The sequence below is a fragment of the Rhipicephalus microplus genome, unplaced genomic scaffold (genome assembly GCF_043290135.1).
Source record: "Rhipicephalus microplus isolate Deutch F79 unplaced genomic scaffold, USDA_Rmic scaffold_12, whole genome shotgun sequence".
Classification (NCBI taxonomy): domain Eukaryota; kingdom Metazoa; phylum Arthropoda; class Arachnida; order Ixodida; family Ixodidae; genus Rhipicephalus; species Rhipicephalus microplus.
The window spans coordinates 27,352,733-27,372,228 of record NW_027464585.1 but is presented as its reverse complement, the minus strand read 5'-3'; the positions used below and the strand labels follow the sequence as shown (position 1 = coordinate 27,372,228).

The window sequence follows — 19,496 nt, the reverse complement described above, 5'->3', positions numbered from 1 at the left end:
GTCGGTCTGTCCATGTGTCCATGGGTACGTCTGTGCATGTCTCCGTCCGTCCATCCATGCATCCATCCATCTGTTCGTACGTTTGTGCCTCCGTTCATGCGTCTTTCCATGCACTCGTCCATCCGTTCGTCCATCCGTCCATCCATCCGTTTGTCTGTCTGTCTATCCATCCGTCCATTCCCCGGTGTGCGTGTGTCTGTCTGTCTGTCTGTCTGTCTGTCTGTCTGCATGTCTGTCTGTCTGTCTGTCTGTCTGTCTGTCTGTCTGTCTGTCTGTCTGTCTGTCTGTCTGTCTGTCTGTCTGTCTGTCTGTCTGTCTGTCTGTCTGTGCGTCTGTCCATCCAGCCGTCTGTCCTTCTAGTGAACACTCAAAGTACCACCATCTCGCATCTTTTCATCACATATTAATCATATACAAGTGCCGCCATTCAGCCGACATTCTAAGGAATAAACGAGAGCTGCCTACTACTACGACGACAACATGGGACATACGACTCACAGCGTAACGAGTTTGGCCCTAAAAAAGTATCCCCCCCACCTCAACACCTGTCTGCAGTTTCAAACAAATAGGCGGAAACGACTGTGCTGCACGTCACAAGCAGCCATGCGTGTGATCAAGGAGGGAACGCTATAACCCCAGCCATGCAGAAACGGCTGCGTTGGCGTTCAACACCACCAGGGGCTTCAGGTAACACCACCTCAGAAAGTTTCATACAATAATACCTAGAGAGGAATCTAATGTGGCGATTGTGTGCCCTCATAGGAATTATGGGAAGTACAGGCTTCGGATTGAATCATGTAAGCCGTCTACTGGTCTTTTCCACAGTTTCAGTTTTGTTCTTCACGTAGAGTGGGAAGTAGGTGAGTGCAAAAGACTGAAGCTGCGCCTTTCTTGTTCACAAATGCTGAAAACTGCTAGGCTTCTCAATTTACTGCAATGCTGGAGCCGTATAAACCCCTGTCACACGAGAATTTTAATGTCGTTTGCACCCAATGACATTTATATATAATGACATTAGCTGGCACGGGGACGTCTAAAATTATTAAAAAAAACTTCAGAAAACGAATGAGCTAGCCGAACTTATTTGGATGAGTATTTGTCGCGAAGAAGTACACTGACCGGAACAGATCCGTGAACCGATTATATACGAAAGGGTTAATAAATCATAACAGGTAATAATATTGTTTTGATTTTAGGTATTATCTAATTTACTTGCATACAGCTTAGCGGAGCCAGTAGAAAAAAAAACATTTGAATATTCTCCCACAAATTCAGAATGTTTTCACGCTTCATATACATCCACAATCGCTTGCATGAATACTGTAACGCATGGGGTCACTGCACAGTACACAAAATGCTATTCACGATGGCTGAATAATTTGCTGAGCATGGTTTCAACAGTATTTGGTAAGTGCTTGTCGTACTTTTTCCCCTTGTCCTGTTGAAACCGTAGCAGTATGGCAGGGCTGCTAGTACAATGCCTGAAAAGCTTGCGAATCCTGTTTCCAGTGCTGTTCCACAGCATCCCTGGAAGACTCGGAGAATTTTTGCAGAATAGAGGCTGCTTTGATGTCCTGCTGAGCATTGGCCACTTTACATTCTATCCTCTACATCGTGAAACTGAAACGTGCCTTCAGCCTACCGAAGGCATTCACCAAAATTTGCCTTGTTTCAGAAAAATTGTAATTGACGATAGCCTGAATGGATCCAGACGAAGCAGATGGGAATGGCTTCAGTGAACTTTCCATGAGGGGGAAGGCTTGGTCGCATAGTATGACAGGTTTCACCGGGCAGTTTTCGTTGATGGCCACAGGAGATGCCATAAGACCACGCTCTATTTTCTCACAAAGTTATGACCATCCGTATACAAAGGCGTCGTGACATTTACCAGGAGCACCTACGTTGATGTACTCGAAGCAGTAGCGGTGGTTAACAACTGCCAGAAGGATGGATGGAAAGTCCTTTATTGAAAAAAAGGGAGGCACACGACCTCTGTGGAGATAAGCAGGACTTTCTAACTACACTACTAGTTCACAGTGTCACGGGTTTTACACTTCTTGTATTCACCATCACTGGTACTGAGGCGGTATAGGGTCAGTACTGTGGTTTGTCAGACCCCCTAAACTACTCTGATCAGGCCACTCTGACTTCCATATTGGGCAAATAATAACTGTGTGTCCGGGTCCGTAAGGAGCGCTTCACGATAACTTGTGGTTTGCAAAGCTTGTATGGCCATTCGCCCTTTTTCAAACGCGGAACACTGCCACAGTAAGTGGTGAAGGTCTGCAAGGCAACGCAGCCCGAAGTGATTGCACGTCACTGTCGCAATGTCCGGTGGTCGCCATTTCGCTAAAGATTATGGTGTGTATACAGAATTTGCGTAGACCTTAATAATGAAGACTTCTTGGGAGCGTGAAAGCTTACATTTGCTGGAAAATAGGACTGGTGGGGTAACCTGCGCAATCCGTTTTTGGCTAGCATGACGCAGGGACGTGCGTACGTAGTGCATTGTGGCTACCGAGGGAGCCATTTGACTTAAGAGCACTGCCACGAGTATTATGCTGTACCTGTGAAAAATAAAGCTCAAACACACATTAAAATATCTGCTTATCGGGATAATATGACGACACTTGTAATAACAAACATATACTATGCCGTTACCTGTCGTTAAGCATGCTTCACACATCACCTCAACAGCTAGACTGGGGCTGTTCTGTGAAACTACTCTGCGACACCCTACTGAGTTGCGCAAACGAGAATGGAGTAACAGAACGCGTGACGTTATTTAGAGAGATATTGTCAGAGCAGCACGAAGTGTTATGCCCAGCATTTCACATCACAGGCACAACTGAAGCGAAGAACAACATTAATGATGCATTTTATAAGGAACAAGGCAGCACCCACCATTCTTTGTAGCTATAGTTGTCACCCTTTGTCGACGAAATGACAGCCTTCGATGGCACCCACAGCCTGCGGGAAAACCATTCACGGAGAAACACTCCCTGATGTGCTTTTCCTACTGCCTTGCTCACACCATACGTATCCATTCATCTTCGAGTTGGTCTACCATTGTTTAACAGAATTCACTGAAAAGAGTATTGATGGTGGACCTGCCAATGCCAAACAGGTCGGAAATGGTCCTATCTTCCTGACTGGTCCTTTTCTGACTTCTTCGCTCCAGCCTCATGTTGTCGTCCACATGATCGCAGTTACCACTTGCCGAGTGTGCGCTATTTCATTCTGTATCAAGAAAAAAGTGCTTCCGGAAGCAGTTTGTCGCCTGTTTGGTGGGTTTACGCCGTCACAAAGACACGGGTCAAGAATCTGCAAGACATTGAGGGCAGAATCGCAAAGGCAAGTGCGGCTCTACAATGAGTACTTATGTGCTCACGTACAGATCTCCAGCACACCTGTTAATGCAGCAAAGAATCTGCGAGAACTTCGGCGGCATATTTATATGTCACCTGAGTTCCTCTGGAAGACTGAGCTCCTTCGGCTCTGCAGCCTAGCGCCCACACGACATCAACTTCCGAAATGGCCAAACTACAATCAGGAAGACTTGGACTTGCCCCAGCAAGTCTCTAAAGTGCTTTCGTTGGGACCGAAGTTTGCGGTGGAGCCTAAGCGTTCCCCGCACGACCTTTTGGCTACGGTACGACAAGTCTCTCGGCGTGCTCTACCAGAAGTGCAAGACCGCTGCATAGCGGACGGCGTAGATGTCCTAAGTCGGTGTAAGGCGAGCCTTTCGACTTTTCCGGTAAAACCCGTTGTAGATTTTATGAAGGAGCATTCATTATGTGTGTTACCTGCTGACAAGGAGGGCGGCTTTGCTGTAATGTCCCTTAAAAAGTACCGGGAAAAAGCTTGTCGCTCGGTTTTGACCCTTTTTAACTGTCATGCTGAAGTGTCGACGAAAAAGCTCAAAAGTAAAGCTAAGAGCCTGCTTCGCAAGTTAAACCTTGTAAGTGTCCTTAAGAATATGTCAGATGCCAAGGAAGATTTCCTTGAAGCCTTCTTCAGCGCGAAAACGCATAAGGTCGACATGCCTTTTAGGCTTCTTGTATCTGAAAATTATACCTGGCAAAAATGCATTGCACTCTACCTTCAGAAAACCTTGAAGTACCTTGAAGTGAACGATCTATTTCTGGTAAAAAGTTCATGTGAAGTCCAGGAGTTTGTTTCATCACGTTACAATAAGACTCTTTTCGCCTTCTCTGTTGACGTCCAGGATCTGCACTATTCCATTCCGCATGACTCATTGTTACAATGCATTGGAGAATATATAGATGAGTATGGCGCCTCAAAATTCCAGACCCAGTCTGGCGCCAGTGTCAGTGGGTTTTTAGAGCTTTTAAGGTTTTACCTTCAGTCGACGTACATACTAAGGGATGGAAAACCTCACCTTCAAAAATGTGGTATCTGTATTGGTTCTTGCATCGCTTCCATCGTCAGTGACCTGTTTTTAGGCAAATTAGACAGATCCATTCCGGAAGTTTTCACTAACACTAATGTGACGCACGTTTTCAGATACGTAGATGATTTTTTAAATTTTTGTTGACACTGACGTTGCATTGTATAAAAATGACGCTCTTACAGTTTTAGACCTGATGCGAAATGGTTTTAAACATTTTGAGCTTACTCATGAACTATCTGAGAATTGTGAAATCAGGTTCCTTGACTTTAAGCTTTTCCTGAATAATGGACGCACTTGCTGGATGTATCAACCGCGTGGAAATAAGCCTGTTTTGCCATTTCATTGCGCGCATTCTAAGTTAGTTAGGCGAGGTATTGCAAAATCTTGCTTCATGAATGTCTTGCGAAAATCATGTGTGCACAAGATTACAGAAAGCTTTGTTGAGCAATCTTCAAGGCTGACGTTGGCTGGTTAGCCCAACCACGTGCAAGTTTTCGTTGCCGAAGGCCTGCTGCGTGAACTTAAGGCCAAAGGGACAGATAATGCAGTCCCACCTGTCACAGCTAGACAGGCTTTCGCCGTGGTTCCATGTATGCACAAGATAGCGCACAATCTTAAGAAAGTGGCACAGAGAGTTAATGTGGAGGTGGTCTTTACGGCCCCTCAAAAATTGAGTCGCCTGTGCAAGCTGTCCGTTCCTCCATCCAGACCTACCCTCGGTTGCACTACAAAACATGCAAATAAATTCAGAGATTGCATCTGTAATGTAGTGTATCAGCTGCTGTTATCATGTGGAAGGTTTTACGTCGGTCAAAACAGGTCGTTGTATAAATGAGAGGTTGAGGGAACATATGAACAATGTGGACCACTATAAACAAGGATGGCTGTCCGTCACTGCAGCACGTGTGGCTGCCGGCCAATAATTTCAGAGTGTTCTATTGTTGCTAGATGCAGGGATTGTACCACACGCGAGATCATAGAGGCAGAAATGATTTGCTCATTGAAAGATGCTTGTGTTAGCACACCTTCTGTCACGCTCACCGATAAGGAAAAGTTGTTCCTTTGCTTGTCAATGTGATGTACTTATGCATTGTCATTGTGTTTCGCGCATGACTAGTGCGACTGGTAAGTGTATAAAAGCGAATACCTTCCCAAGAAATAAATTGTTGGCAGTTCAGCGCTCTGTCTCGTATCTTCTCCTGTCCCCTCCTGCCCTGTCGTTTGCGCTGGTAAGCACCCTTTATCACTAGATGAGATCAGCTAAGCATTTAGCAGTCCCGCCGCGGTGGTCTAGTGGTCAAGAGCACCCTTTTTGATGTTATACCAACACACCCAATCCCACTGTCTCTTGATTGGTTTCAGCATGGCTTTGGGAAAGGTCTAGCGACAGTCACGCAATTGAACACAGTTAATCATTCGTTCGCTTCTGATCCTTCTTCGGTGACCACTGGGGATCCGCAAGGAAGTGTGCTTGGCCCTCTATTATTTCTCATTTATTGTAACGAAATAGTAGATACCACACAAGCTCCTCTTAATTTTCGCGTTCTTGCAGACTGCGTTATTTTTTATGAGAAATAAACACTTGAAAAACAGTGGTTGCTTAGTTAAGCAATAAACAGTATTTTCAAATGGAGCAATAAATCGAGCATGAAAGTGAACTCTTCCAATTCAGTGCTCCTGCGTAAAACTAAAAAAATCTATGCTAATGAAACTTTTATACTCCATTGACCAAGACTCTTTCACTGAAGTTAACGAGTACAAATATCTTAGAGTTACTATTACTAACAACCTTACGTAGAGAAACTAAACTTCTAACATTGCCTCTTCAGCTTTTAAAAAATTATGTATTCTTCGCCACAAGGTTAAGCATGCACCCCATTACGTGAAAATTTTTAGCCTATACGACTCACATCAGACGCAAATTGGAATACGCATGCATTATTGGAATACCTTCATCAAAGCCAGAAGGAATACAGATAGAAGCCATACAATTGATTTTTTTCTAAATACAACCGCAATGATTTTGTTACTGAACTTTTACACTCTAGCAGATTTCAAACTCTTCAAACTAGGTGTAAGGTTTCCCGAATAAAGTTCCTCCGTTCTTTCTTTAATGGTAAGTTTTTCATACATCCCAGGCCTTACATTACCCTTTTTTGAGACTAGGAAAACTCGCCATTTTCAATCCTTCACAATACTTATTTTGCGATTACAGAACAATTCAAGTACTGTTTTCTTTCTTACCCCGAACTATTGAAGATTGGTAGCTGATACATTTTCATCTTCTGGACTCGCCTCAATCAACTGAGGACTGCATTCTTTTTGTTTCCTTATGCTTTTCGGTATAGAGTTGTTTGTTAGCCGTTTTCGTTTGAGATTTTCAATTGTGCATTGTACGTTTATTTATTGTGATACTTTGCCCCCCATGCTTGGGCCGCATGACTTGCAGTATGTTGTAAATACTCACACTCAGTCCAAACGCAGCCCTTCCATTCATGTCCTCGTTTTCTTCCATTTTCTCGGCTAGAACAGACTTTATTTCTTCGGTGGTAATCAGTAAACTTTCTCAGTGCGCCATGCTGTTCTTAAATTGAAAAGGTTGGTGTAACACTCATGGTCTTTCCAGGAAAGCAAATGAGCTCCCATATAGTAGTCGTCAAGATGTTGAGTTTTGCTGGAAGTACACATTTTTAGACTATAAGCCCCTAGTAGTGTTTAAAACATGTCGATTATTTATATCGTTGTGCCAGTGGTCCTGGCAAAAGACGAAGCATGCTTTGTGTGAATCACACATGGTTTGCATTGGCAAAAGTATAACCATGACATGACGCCCTTCACGGGAGTAAAAAATTTCTACTCATCAATTCTTTTGTATTGCCGGGCGTATTCGATGTCGCAGGTAGGTTTACTGAATATATAAATTTTTTCGGCTTGCTTTTTAGTTGTACAAGCACTTCGATTGCTGACTGCCTTAAGCCGCCATGCGTTGGGCGTTCTCGCACAACGCACGTTACTACAGAAAGGCGTGGAGCGCAGGTCACTTTATCCCCCACACGATACGTATATATAGGATGTGCCACCAGATAACTGGTCGACTGGTTGGGCTGCATTGTGCAAGGAACAATGTATCATCTAACCTATGCAATCTATATCGCATGACTCTGTACTGCAGAGTGACAAAGCCGGGCGAAGCCTGTGGGATGGTGCTCTTCAGGTTGCATTGCGTTGATCGCTTATCGGCACTCTGCCATTTCTTTATTCTTAATTTATAAGTGTTAGAAGATAAGCATAACCTACACAGTTTTTCGTAAAGGTTCATTGGTTTTTTATTAGAATGTTTACTGAAAAAAAGGGCGAATACATATGCGGGAAAAGGTTCATGCTTTACGTCTGCGAGCCCTGCTGTGCTCTTGGGAATAACTGAAATGCTCGGAAACAACACTGCACGTCTGCCAAGTTGAATAATAAACACTTTAACAAGTTCGCGCGGAAATCAAACATAACAAGATCACGAGGGTATGAAGTAGCCACTAAACAGTTGTCAGTGGGGCTCGTGTTTGTGTTTGATTCCTCTTGTCGCCGGTTTTTTTGACGCACACTTAGTACGAAGTATACTCAAATGCCTTCCATTTAAGGGGTCGTTTTTTATCGAGCACTTTTTGCTCGCAGTAAATAACTTACTACGGTTATTTCGCAAAATAGGTAAAAAACGAAAGCGTGTTATTATATTTTCTTGCCACAAGAGATGTCATTTGCAAGGTAACGAGCATGCTCTGAAAACACAATCTTTGAAAATTTGTAAGTGTGTTGTGAGCAAAATCATGCCACATCTTCTTTCCAAATATGATAATACAGTCCCGTAAAAAATAAATAACTTGGAGCGAAATTCCGAGTGGGATATATTTTATTTATACTCTTTAGTTGAACAACAGGTTTGCTTTTTCCTTGCGTTTCGATCAAGATTCATTACTTCAAAATTTACTGCACCAACTAAAATGCAGGAGACAACTACTTATTTATTTCACAGAGCCAATAATCACGCGCCAAAAACCAGCATGTTTCAAAAGCACAGCGTTTTTTAGATTCTCAAGAATACTTGTGTTACCCAAAAATAAAGAAAACCAAGTGAGTTATGTTTATATGACTTCTCTTTGTGCTATAAATAAAAATATTTGTGATCCTGGCTGCGGCGGCTGCATTTCCCATGGAGGCGGAAATGTCGTAGGCCCGTGTGCTCAGATTTGGGTGCACGTTAAAGAACCCCATGTGGTCAAAATTTCCGGAGCCCTCCACTACGGCGTCCCTCATAATTATATGGTGGTTTTGGGACGTTAAACCCCACAAATCAATCAATCAATCAAAAATATTTGTGATGTATCGCTAGCGTTGCTGTTGGCACAGTCGCGAAATGGAAAAAAATGCACTCTTCGTAAAATGGTCATCGTGACGCGGCGACGCTTCTCGATATTTACGTGGTTCGAAAAATTATTTATTTTGAAAATGACTGTGATTTCACGCTGTTCGGTCACACGGGCATATTATAAAAGGTACTAACTAAATTTTAGATATCAAGTGTACCACGTTTTTTTTCATGCAACTATTCGTGAGCTTGCTCAACGTAAGAGCGTGTTATTGTACACTTAGTGGCGTTGCGTTTTTGAAACTTCTTCGTGATCCGGCTGGTCTGCACCCAGCAATCACTTTTGCATCAAAAGCTACTGGGTGCTATACCTAAAAGTCTTGGCAATTATCACTGCTTGCGTGATCTTGACACAAAAGTTCACGTGCTGGGGCGACAACATCAGCTTCAATATGGGTTGGCATGCCAAGGCTCGCTGTGTCACGGAATGCTCCTCCTTTTTTTTTTCTTTTTCTTTCATCGAAGGCCAAAATGTTCGGAAAAGTAGGAAGGGCGACCGTGGTCGCGTCAGCGAGCCACAGCTCAGATGAGGAGGCCATAATTTAGGCGCGCGCCACTCGACTACTGCAGCCGCCTGCAGCAGGGGTGAAAGGTCGGGCACTTACGCCAAGCATGGCCGATGTGTAGAGGGGCTACGAAGAAACGCTGTGAGAGAGACGGTACGATTGATGTGCAGACGATAAAACCGAAGCCGTGATGTCGGGAATGGGCCACTAAGAGTGTCTGGTGGGCACTTTACGAGGCCATTCTGATGGCGCAGACCGAGCAGCTGCGAGCATCCCCTGGCGGTCACAGTTGCGGCACGCTTGCATGCTCTGTTCCTGATTATGCAACGGCGCAACGAGGGGACGGTAAACACACACAATGAGAAATGCACGGTGAGAGGCGCTGGACTCCCATTTGATCTTAATTCATATTGACACGCTATTTTACACTCACACGTGATCACACAAAAGCAGTGCGTGACCACGTGTGAGTATAAAAGTGCGTGTCAAGATGAATAACTATCAGAAGGGAGTCCCGCGCCCGTCTTTGTGTATTTCTGATTTGGAGTGTTTCTTGTTTCTTCGTTGCGCCTTTGGATAATCAGGAACCCTTGCCAAGTCACCCAACTGTCACTGCGGCTGAGTGTGTCATGTCAGCGCCTCCTCTATTTTTTCAGTGCCCGGGCGAACGCTCTCTTAGGGCCGTCGAGCGCGCGCTGCGCCTCCGCTCGCCGCTGCCGCATGATGGCGCTGCGCGAGTAGACTACAGGATGCTGGCGCTGAAAGGTCACGCGTATTAGGAAGCTCGTGAATTTGTGTTTTCATGAGAGTTTACTTGCAGTCGTGCTTCTCGACCGCTTTTACAAATGCAGGTAGGATCAAAAGCAACACGAACATATCGGCGCTCTGTTTTCACCTGGCTCTGTCAGGCCGTGCTACTGGTTCGATATACGCGATCGAGTTTCATAGCATTGGCGTTTCATTTTCTCTTTCAAGCTATTGAAACCGGATTAATCGCATGCCTCAGTATATAATACTGCTGTGAGCCACTCTGCATATCTGACGAAAAAGAAAACAGATTGTCCTTTTTTTTCGATTCTCAGTAGTTAAAAAAAAAAAAACACTCACCTGTCCTGCCATGGATTCACCTGACACGACTTGTCTGTTTATTCGTCTGTTATTTTGTTTTTTGTAGCCCGGAATCTATGGCTCATATCCATTCTTTGAGATTGGCCAAGTAAACGTATAGTGCCCTATAGACAATAACTGCACTATTGCTCACAAAAAAAAAAAGAAAAGAAAGATATGTAGAAGGAAGGCATTATCAAAAAGAAACAAAGATTCAGAGTGACAAAATTAAATAATCACTAATATAATGAATATACCTTGATTTAGGGAGCCGATCAGACAGCTGAGTGAGGTACACCCAATTAATTTGGGATGTATGTCTAGTGTTTATTGACATTTCAAAAATTACTTCCTGACTCTTTTTTTATTACTTGTTAAAGGGAGCCTTATGGTGAAATAAGTTTAGTGTCTGAAATGAAATTTCACACCGCATCAAATACATCACTGTGGCAGTTTCCCGAAATGGAAGCACCAAAATTTAGAACAGTTTCTTTCGTTAAACTAAAGCCTAGCTTCGCAAACGGAATATCTAGAAGTCCTTTCCTAATTACTAGGTAGTGACGACATAAGACAAAATAATGTTCAATAGTTTCCAAATCTTCGCAAAACGGACAAAGAGGGCAGAGTGTCAGACCAGCTCTGTGTAAATAAATATTTAACGGAGGAACACTGCAATGAAAACTGGAGATAATAACTTCAAGTTTTTTGGACAAACTCACCTGAAATTTCAATGAAAATTTCAGATGACTGAAAGGCAAAAAGTATTCTCATTTTCTTTCAATTCATTGCACTAAATGCTCCCTACTTCCCTCCGGTATATTTCTGTGCCGAACATGGTTTTCTTACTCCCTCAGAGATTGGAGACAAAGCTAGCTTTCTACCCCTCAGCTGGTTATGCACTGCCCTCGTGATCGGCCCATTTCAACCAAGTGAAGATGTTATATCATGCCGCCAAGTTATATGACATTCCCAGATACGTTACAAACATTTCACATGCTGACGTTTCACGTGATGACGTGACGATTTCACATGATGACATGACGTTTCACGCCATCACGTGAAACGTCACATGATGACGTTTCACGTAATGATTATTTCTTGCATCACTCGTGTTCATGCCGCCGACGCGAGAAGACGCCGAACGCTACCACCGATCTATTTCAGTATATTTATAGAATATGAGTGCTGGCGGCTGAAGACTATCCGTCACGTTAGGCATCATATGGATATTGAAATCACCAAAGGAGAGCGCGCTGCATCCGAACAGTCTGCTAATGAGTGAATCAGTAGCAACGCTGCCTCGTGGTCGCTGCCATGTGCAACGCGAACATTACGCGCCGAAGCTGTATAGTAGCCATGGGCACCCAACAGCCATTTGGCCTCTACGCTGCTCACAACCGAAGATGATGCCAGATGGAAGCAGAAAGAAACAGAACTGAGCAGCTGTATACTAAAGCTACAACAATCCATCGACGAATACACAGACAAGCTCAAGCAACTGACCGCAGACCGCATTTTTCGTGTCTCTCACCTTGGCTCAACTTGAGAGTCGGCTCTAGACTTTAACAGCGCCTGTTAAAAACACAGGCAACGAACGCAGAAATCACGATGCATATGAAGCTGTTCTTGTCTATTCCACGATGATTCCATTGTTTAAGCTCTCAAATGGTGAAATCACCTGCCATAGTTCCTAATTTTTTGAGACTTGCTTTATCAGGGTGGCAACACATGTAACGCTCTGCGAAGGGAACGGATGATGACCTATATCTCTGGAAGCAGGCTAGTAACATTTTGTGCTATTTAGCGCATGAAATCCTGGCTTGCGCATAATGTGCTATGCTACTATAGAGAGTAGCAAGCATCGGGGATCATTAGGCACCCAAGCTTTTAGTATGAGCTCGTGGTAAAGGCTTCTCTCAAGAATCGATTTTCAGTTAGTCAAAAAAGCAACTTCAGTCTAGCGAACGCCACGGTGACAAAACGATCTTCCGCGGATTACTTGCATGAGCTATGCGGTATCGGCCTAGCTAGAAGACGACGCGCGAGCGCTTCGATCAAGTATTCACAAACGACTCAAGCCTTTCAAATGGGCTGAGTGCCCAGAACAACAAGTGGTTCACGATAATAATTTCCATGTTTTCATGAAACTTTGAACAATGCAATTACAGCCGAAAACTAAGCCGTACAGAAGCTTCGAATGCAGCCTCCGCAAGCGCGGGGCGCGGGAACCCAAGTATCCTCGGTCGGGTCCGCTTCAACCTCCGAGTTTTTGGCCCAATGTTTCTAGGACTGCATAGACTACAACATTAGAAGGGTAGACCGCGCCCTGCGAGGCCGGCCCCTACCCCACGCAGGATCCTGTGAATAAAGTCTTTTCTCATCTCTTTCTCTCGGCAATCGTTCGCGCGAGAGACGACGCGGCCGCATCACTACTTCAATTGCGGCGCTTGGCGGCAAAGCGCCGCACTTGCACCGACGGCCACCTCCCATGAAAATCCGCTCCTTCAACCGGGCACTAAACAAAGAGAGGAGGCACTGGTCATGCTTAAGTTTAAAAGACAAAGCAAAACTTTTGGTCTGTCTGTCTGTACATTAGCCTGTTTTTCCACCGCTACCGCGAAGCAGCTACTCTAAACAGCACAAACCGATACTCCGAATGGCCGACCCCATCCGCAGCGCACGCCAATGTTGCTCAGAGAGAGAGAGAGAGAACACAACTTTATTGTCGTCAGACTTAAGGAGGTAGGTGACCCGCCAGGCTGAACCTGATGGCCACCTCCTCTGCCCTTTGTACGGCCTGGAGCTGAACGGCCAGGCTGGTGGAGGTCAGAACTGCCTCCCACCCCTCTGGCGGGAGGCAGTTCTGACCTCCACCAGCCTGGCCGTTCAGCTCCAGGCCAATCAGCTTTCCTGCGTGTGCGATTGTCAATTAAAAACCAATCGTTACGCATATCTGAGGTGCAAAAACAATACATCGATGTTTTGTATCTGTGCCTTTACACTAGAGAACACACACGCAAGTAAATCTAAAGACCGTAGCGTTAAATACGCTGCGCTGACGGTGCGACGCGGGGCTCAAAAAGGAAAGTTTTACCAACGCTTGGCTAAAACGACACGGTGGTGGCACCTGCCCGTCGCTTTGCGTTCTACAGCTTATCGCCTCCGAGAATGCACGCATCTTTCTCCGCAGGCACGCTGGCCTTCCTTCGTTTTCGGAGATAACTGCCAGCTGGCGCTCGTGGCTAACGTGCCTCGATGTGCTGGTTCGCCTCTGCTGCACGGTTGAGGCCCTCTAACGCAGCACCTCCGGAATACCATGCACCGATTTTCTTGCACAGAACATCAAATAAAAGCTTTTTTCACTCTCCCCACACTTTAGACTATCGTCTTTCGAAGACATTGGCAGATTACATGCAGATATGGGGCCATTTTGTTTTCAATTTCATGACAACTGTGATGAAAATAGGTGGAGCTGAGTGAGCTAAATAAACAGAATATCTTCAAGTTTAATGCTTCATATATCTCTTCAGAGCTGCAGTAAGGCCTCATGTATGAATGATTACATCATTTTTAAATATATGTGTTCTTTTTGTGTTAATGTTTGTTATTCTTTACACGTGGTGTGGTGAGGTGTTCGTCAAAAATAATATTTGTGCGATGGTGTATTTATCACTTTGCTGAATCCTACCGCTGCTTTAAGAGGTGAAACACTAAAAAAAAAAAACATTGTAAGAACTTTTGTCCTGACCAATATTGACCACAATATGATTAGTACCGAAAAATTCTCGTAATAAACGAATTTTTAGAACGTCTTTTCTGCTGTGTCGCCGACAATTTTTAGTTTTCTATTTGTTGTGCTAGCTTAGCGTGCGAAGTGCCTTTACCGTAAGATCGACGTCGCGGGTTCCGGCGCCGCTATGTGGTCACATTTGTATCAGGTTCAAATTGTAGGACACACCCGTTTTAGTAAATGTTAAAAATCCACACTTTGCGAAAATTGTTCCTAATTCCCTCACTAACACGTACCGTTTATGCGCGCCATAGTTCTTGCACGTAATACCTTTCAAACGAACTGATACGGAGAGTTCTTGAATATTTTGCATGTTGCGCCATCTTTCTGTGGCTCCAACGGCGTCTAGGCACAAATGAATCGGTCATAGGCGAGATAAAACGTATTTTACTTTACTCACTTTATTATGGGCGAAGCTTCTTATAGCGGCACACGTTCGTCCCTCGTAGACGTAGTAGTAGTGTGTAACCAGTCTTACATTTTCACCTCCGATGTGGGGCCGGTGGGAGGTGTCTTCTGTGCGTTGTTGAACAACAAAAAATTGGCAGCGTGCGCGTTAACTAAAAGCCGAATTCTCCTGTCTCTCATTCCCCCTTAGCAGCCATTGGCATGTACATTGAGCACTATCTGACAAGAAAGAGTTGCTACGTCATACTCACTGGGCGTAACCTCCTTGGTTTTAGAAAGGTTTAGCGAGTGTTGAGCCGCAGTGCCATGAATACAGTAAACTAGTTTATATCGTGAACTCGAGGTGGTTAAAGGTGGGCAGTAGACACGAAGCGCAAGCTTTAAGAAAGTGTGCGTGTGTCGCCTCTCGTTCAGTCCTTGGAATGTCCGCTGGATGGCGGTGCTTCTATATGAGATATATATGAAGCAGTGATGCGAGATGGTGGTACTCGGAGTGTTGAATAGGTGGACGAACGGACGCACAGACAGATGCATGGACGGACGCATGGATGGCTGCACGGATCGATAGACGCATGGACGAACGCAGGGACGAACGCACAGATGGACGTGCGGGGGCACTAACAGACGCACGCACGGACGGGCAGATGGACGCACTGGCAGCCACACAGACGCACCCATGAACGGACGGAAGCAACAACGAATGGACGGACAGCTGCTTCGCCCCACTTTCCATCATTCACTACGTGGATATGCTGCCATTTTTTTAAACCATCTACTGCCGAAACATTACAGATGGGAGTGAGTTACAGCATTTAAATATAGGAAACCAATTTATAAAACGTGCTGTTTTGTTTTAGAGTTCTGTGCTCATTGAAACACAACAACGTAAATCTAAACGTAAACCTAAACGTAAATCGAACAAATAAAGAGAGTAAACGTGGTAAAACTATCCAATACTGGCAGCAAAACCTAAAGAAAATAAATGCTGCAAACAGAAGAAAAGAAGAAAACGGCGGCACGCCGACACGTGTAGAAGAAAATTGTAGGGAAGGGAAATGCATCGAATAGCTGAAGACAGCTATCGCGACGCTGGTGAGCTGATAAAAAACGCCAGGCCTGCGAGGAAGGCGCATCACAGTTGCGGCGAAATCTCAAAGAGTGGCCTTTCAGAGCATTTTCTAAACACTCATTGGGTAACTGCTGGAAGCACCCTTGCTGGGTACCCACTACGGCAATAATAATAATAATTTCTGGATAGTAGACCAGCATTTCCCGCGCTCTTTCTCGTCATTTTTTGAGAAGCGTTGTATCCGCTAAACACTAGCAAAGAATTTTTTACCAATTGTTCATGCAGTGGCTGACGACGATGAGGATGCTTTATGCCTGAAGTGGGTATGCGGAACAGGTAATAGGTGGTCAAAAACCTACTTTTGTAATGTGTTGAAGTTGTGGACGACCCACTCGTTACGCTATTCGCATTGTGTGACGCCTCGTTGTTATTTTTCTGTTCGAAAAACTTTATTACTCATAATAACGCCATTTTTTTACCGACATAAAGCCTGCCTAAGGCGAGTTTACGAACAAGTCCCAAACACATTCTACAGAGAACAATAAGAAAAGAACTTCCAATCACAGCTTATGGTATTAGGTTCCTCCCATTCGAAAAGAGCCTGGCTGATAATACTCCATATGACCTGGTTATGTTGTTGGGATTTCATTCACTATGGAAAAGTTGCTTGGTTGATAGACATGCCGAGTGACCACGGCTGACGAGATCCGTCTTGCGAAAAGCAGCTGCTCAAGTGCGCTGTGTTGAGACTTGACCCGTTCTAGAGTAGCTTCCCCTTGTGGATGCTTTAATGTGTTTATCTGATTTCTGATGACGTAAGTTGTGTGTAATTCACAATTACTGGTAATCATTTCATCATCATTACAATCATTTATTTTGCGTTAAGGGCCCGTGATGGGGTATTACATAAAGGGGGTGTTCGAACAAGGATACACAAAGACGGCTTAAGACCAAGAACATAAAGTATGTTAAAATGTAAGAATTTGGAATTACAGGGCAATAATAAAAACAGAACTCGTTATAAAACTATTAGCATGATTAGAAAGAAATGAGAGAAAGGCAACTGGCTATACAGAAATTATGATGGTGTGGTTGTAAAATAAGCTTCGAGTAAGGTTTTAAACTTCGCAGTATTTCGTTCGTTGGCTATTGCATTTGGAAGCCGATTCCAATCCTCAAAAGCATCAAAAAACCTGGCGTGCCTCATTGGTAGAATACTGGGCTGACATGCGGCGGACCCAGGTTCAAGCCCCATTGTGTCCTTGGTATTTATTATTTCGGGGAAGTGGTTACTGACACCGGCGGCTGCCGACAACTACGGTGCCGTGCGTGACCCGAGTTTTGATCTCATGCAGCTTTCGCGGTAATGATGACTCAAGAGAGGGTATAAATTGAAATAATGTCACCTGCTAGCAGGTTTCGACCATTAGGTGGAATTGATATGAAGGAGCTAGTACAAGGGTGTTGCCAAGAAATACCCTCGACGTAGTGTTGGGCATGAATCCGAGAAAAATTTTCTGAGAAGCACTAGTTAACAAAGTTAGCTCTCGGTTCCATAAAACAGACCACTTCTCTAAAGATCTGGAGAACATTTTTCTTCTCGCTTTTAATAAAGAAATTGGTAATAAAGAAGTCCAGGGCTGAAATATAAAGAAGAGTAAATTGAATAAACGTGCCTTATTCGACTGGACATGATAAACCATTCGAATACATGTCGCGTGATATTGTTTGAATATATGAATAATGTACTCGAATGTGCTGATGTTAATTTATCATTCTTCTCAGTGGCTCGCGGTGCTTGGCTGCTTGCCACAAAATTTCCGGATCCCTGTACTACGGCGTTCCTAATATTATGTAGCGTTTTTGGGACGTAAACCCCAGGCATGTTATAACTACAGATGTTAGTTTATCAAGCGAAGGAAGATGACTGCTGGTTCCGATCCTCTCATGTGAGCGGTGCGAAATATATTGCCGTAGGGCTTAAAATGATGGATGATCTTTTTCACTTTGTTAGAAATAGTACTGGGAGAAAAAAAAGCAGTTGGCAGGAAGAATATGTTATGGAGATCATTTTTGGGTGAAGCAGCCCACACAAAACAGAGTCGAAGAAAGAGGAACACAGAGCGCCACACGACGGTCAGCACGAATGGGACACTAAATACAGTACAGAACAGATAAAATACAGACGCTGAGGTTTCACATCTACAGCATACGGGATAAAGTTTTGTTACCGACCTCCTTTATGTTCATACGTGCCTGGGTTTTTCAATCGAACTTTCGGTTTCAGTTGCCAAGCAGGGCTTGTCTCGTATCAATTTTTGTATTTCGTGCTCTATTTTTTTTAACCATCATTAATATCTTCCAACCAGCCCCATTAGCTGCATTCCTGCAGAATGCCTACCAACTACACGCCCCCAACTCACTGAAGCTTCTACTTTTATCGTCATTGAAAGATGGGCGATGGGCAATGTTACAGTAAATGAAAAGAAAGTTGTATGCCAAGATTTTTACGACTATGCAAATATTCAAACTTTTGACATCGACTTCAAGCATTGACTATCGCGAAAGGGGAGTATTGAGAGTGGATTAAGCGAACGGAATCGCTCTGAAGAGTAATTCATGATAGTCTTTGTAAGTGTCCGAGATGCACATACATATCGCGTTTTAGGTTGGATTAGCATTGCGTAAGCGAGCTTGCAAAGATGATAGGCACTTACTTATGGCTATGTTTAAGACAGCCGACAGAACGATTACGGCAAGCAAGAATACTATTGGTATGATGACGTCATGACAGAACATACTGAAATAAGCGCTAATATGATTAAACCTTGATTTCAGAGCAACATAATTGTCATTTCACATACAAGGCCATAATATTTTCCACAAAAATAAATGCATAAAGAAAGAACGAAGAAAACAAAAGTCGTTGCTGTATACACTTGCATAAAGCAGACTCTTCAAGCCCAATCAATATCATAAATATATACTTTTCAACACACCTCCTCCGCGGTGTGACATAATGACTCTCAGTATTATTATAAAAGACATCACTGCATGTTTTCGTGTCATTTACGGTAGACAATTTTTTTTTTTGTCTTTGCAGGTCAGGAATCGTGCGACCTTCCTGGGGCTGTGTCAAGCTTGGATCGACTGTCTCTAATAGTGCAGAGTCTTAACGGATCTAGGAACAGGCTGTAGTCCACCGAATCTTGTACAATACGAGAATAATGGCTGCTCAAAAACACTAAGTAAAACGCCAAATATAGTCCATTGAAACGAGCCTCCTCTAAATGTGAATCAGCAGCTCGCTCTGGTGAATTCTACCTGTGATAGCACATGTGCCTTACACCACGCGTAGGTTCTCCGCCTATATTAGTGTATTAGCAAATCTTACAAAGCCTGTCAGCTCTGCTTCTGATTATTATGCGGATATTGTTTATATCAAGGAGCCACCATTCCTGGGTCTGGATGCCACTCACGCTTTCTTGAATAATAAAGAAGGATTCGTGTCATGTGTGCCATTTAGGCGCAATTATTATGTTTTTCCCGAGACAATAAATCAAAGTACCGTCTTTAATGTTTGGTGTTGCTATGGTACTCTACTGCCAAGGAACGGCGTAACGTACATGCACTCACTTCATCTTCTTTTGTAGCTCCACAATCCTTCATGTGCAAATGAATTATTCACATATCGAGCCAAAATATGTTTTTGACTGATGTGCTGTGACGCATTTTACATCGGTGCCATTGAACTACTTTCATGTCGCAAAGATTACCACGCC

At 43.9% G+C, this 19,496-nt stretch overlaps 1 protein-coding gene across 1 annotated transcript in view; it reads left to right on the top strand.

Moving 5' to 3' along the window:
• Positions 1 to 19,291, top strand: part of LOC142783811 (transcription factor SUM-1-like) — a 204,221-nt gene extending 184,930 nt beyond the window's left edge. The window contains exon 6 of the mRNA XM_075882419.1: positions 18,818 to 19,291. Within this exon, the coding sequence (XP_075738534.1) occupies positions 18,818 to 18,890 (73 nt within the window). The 3' untranslated portion in view covers positions 18,891 to 19,291. The remainder of the gene's footprint in view (positions 1 to 18,817) is intronic.
• Positions 19,292 to 19,496: the final 205 nt, after the last annotated feature.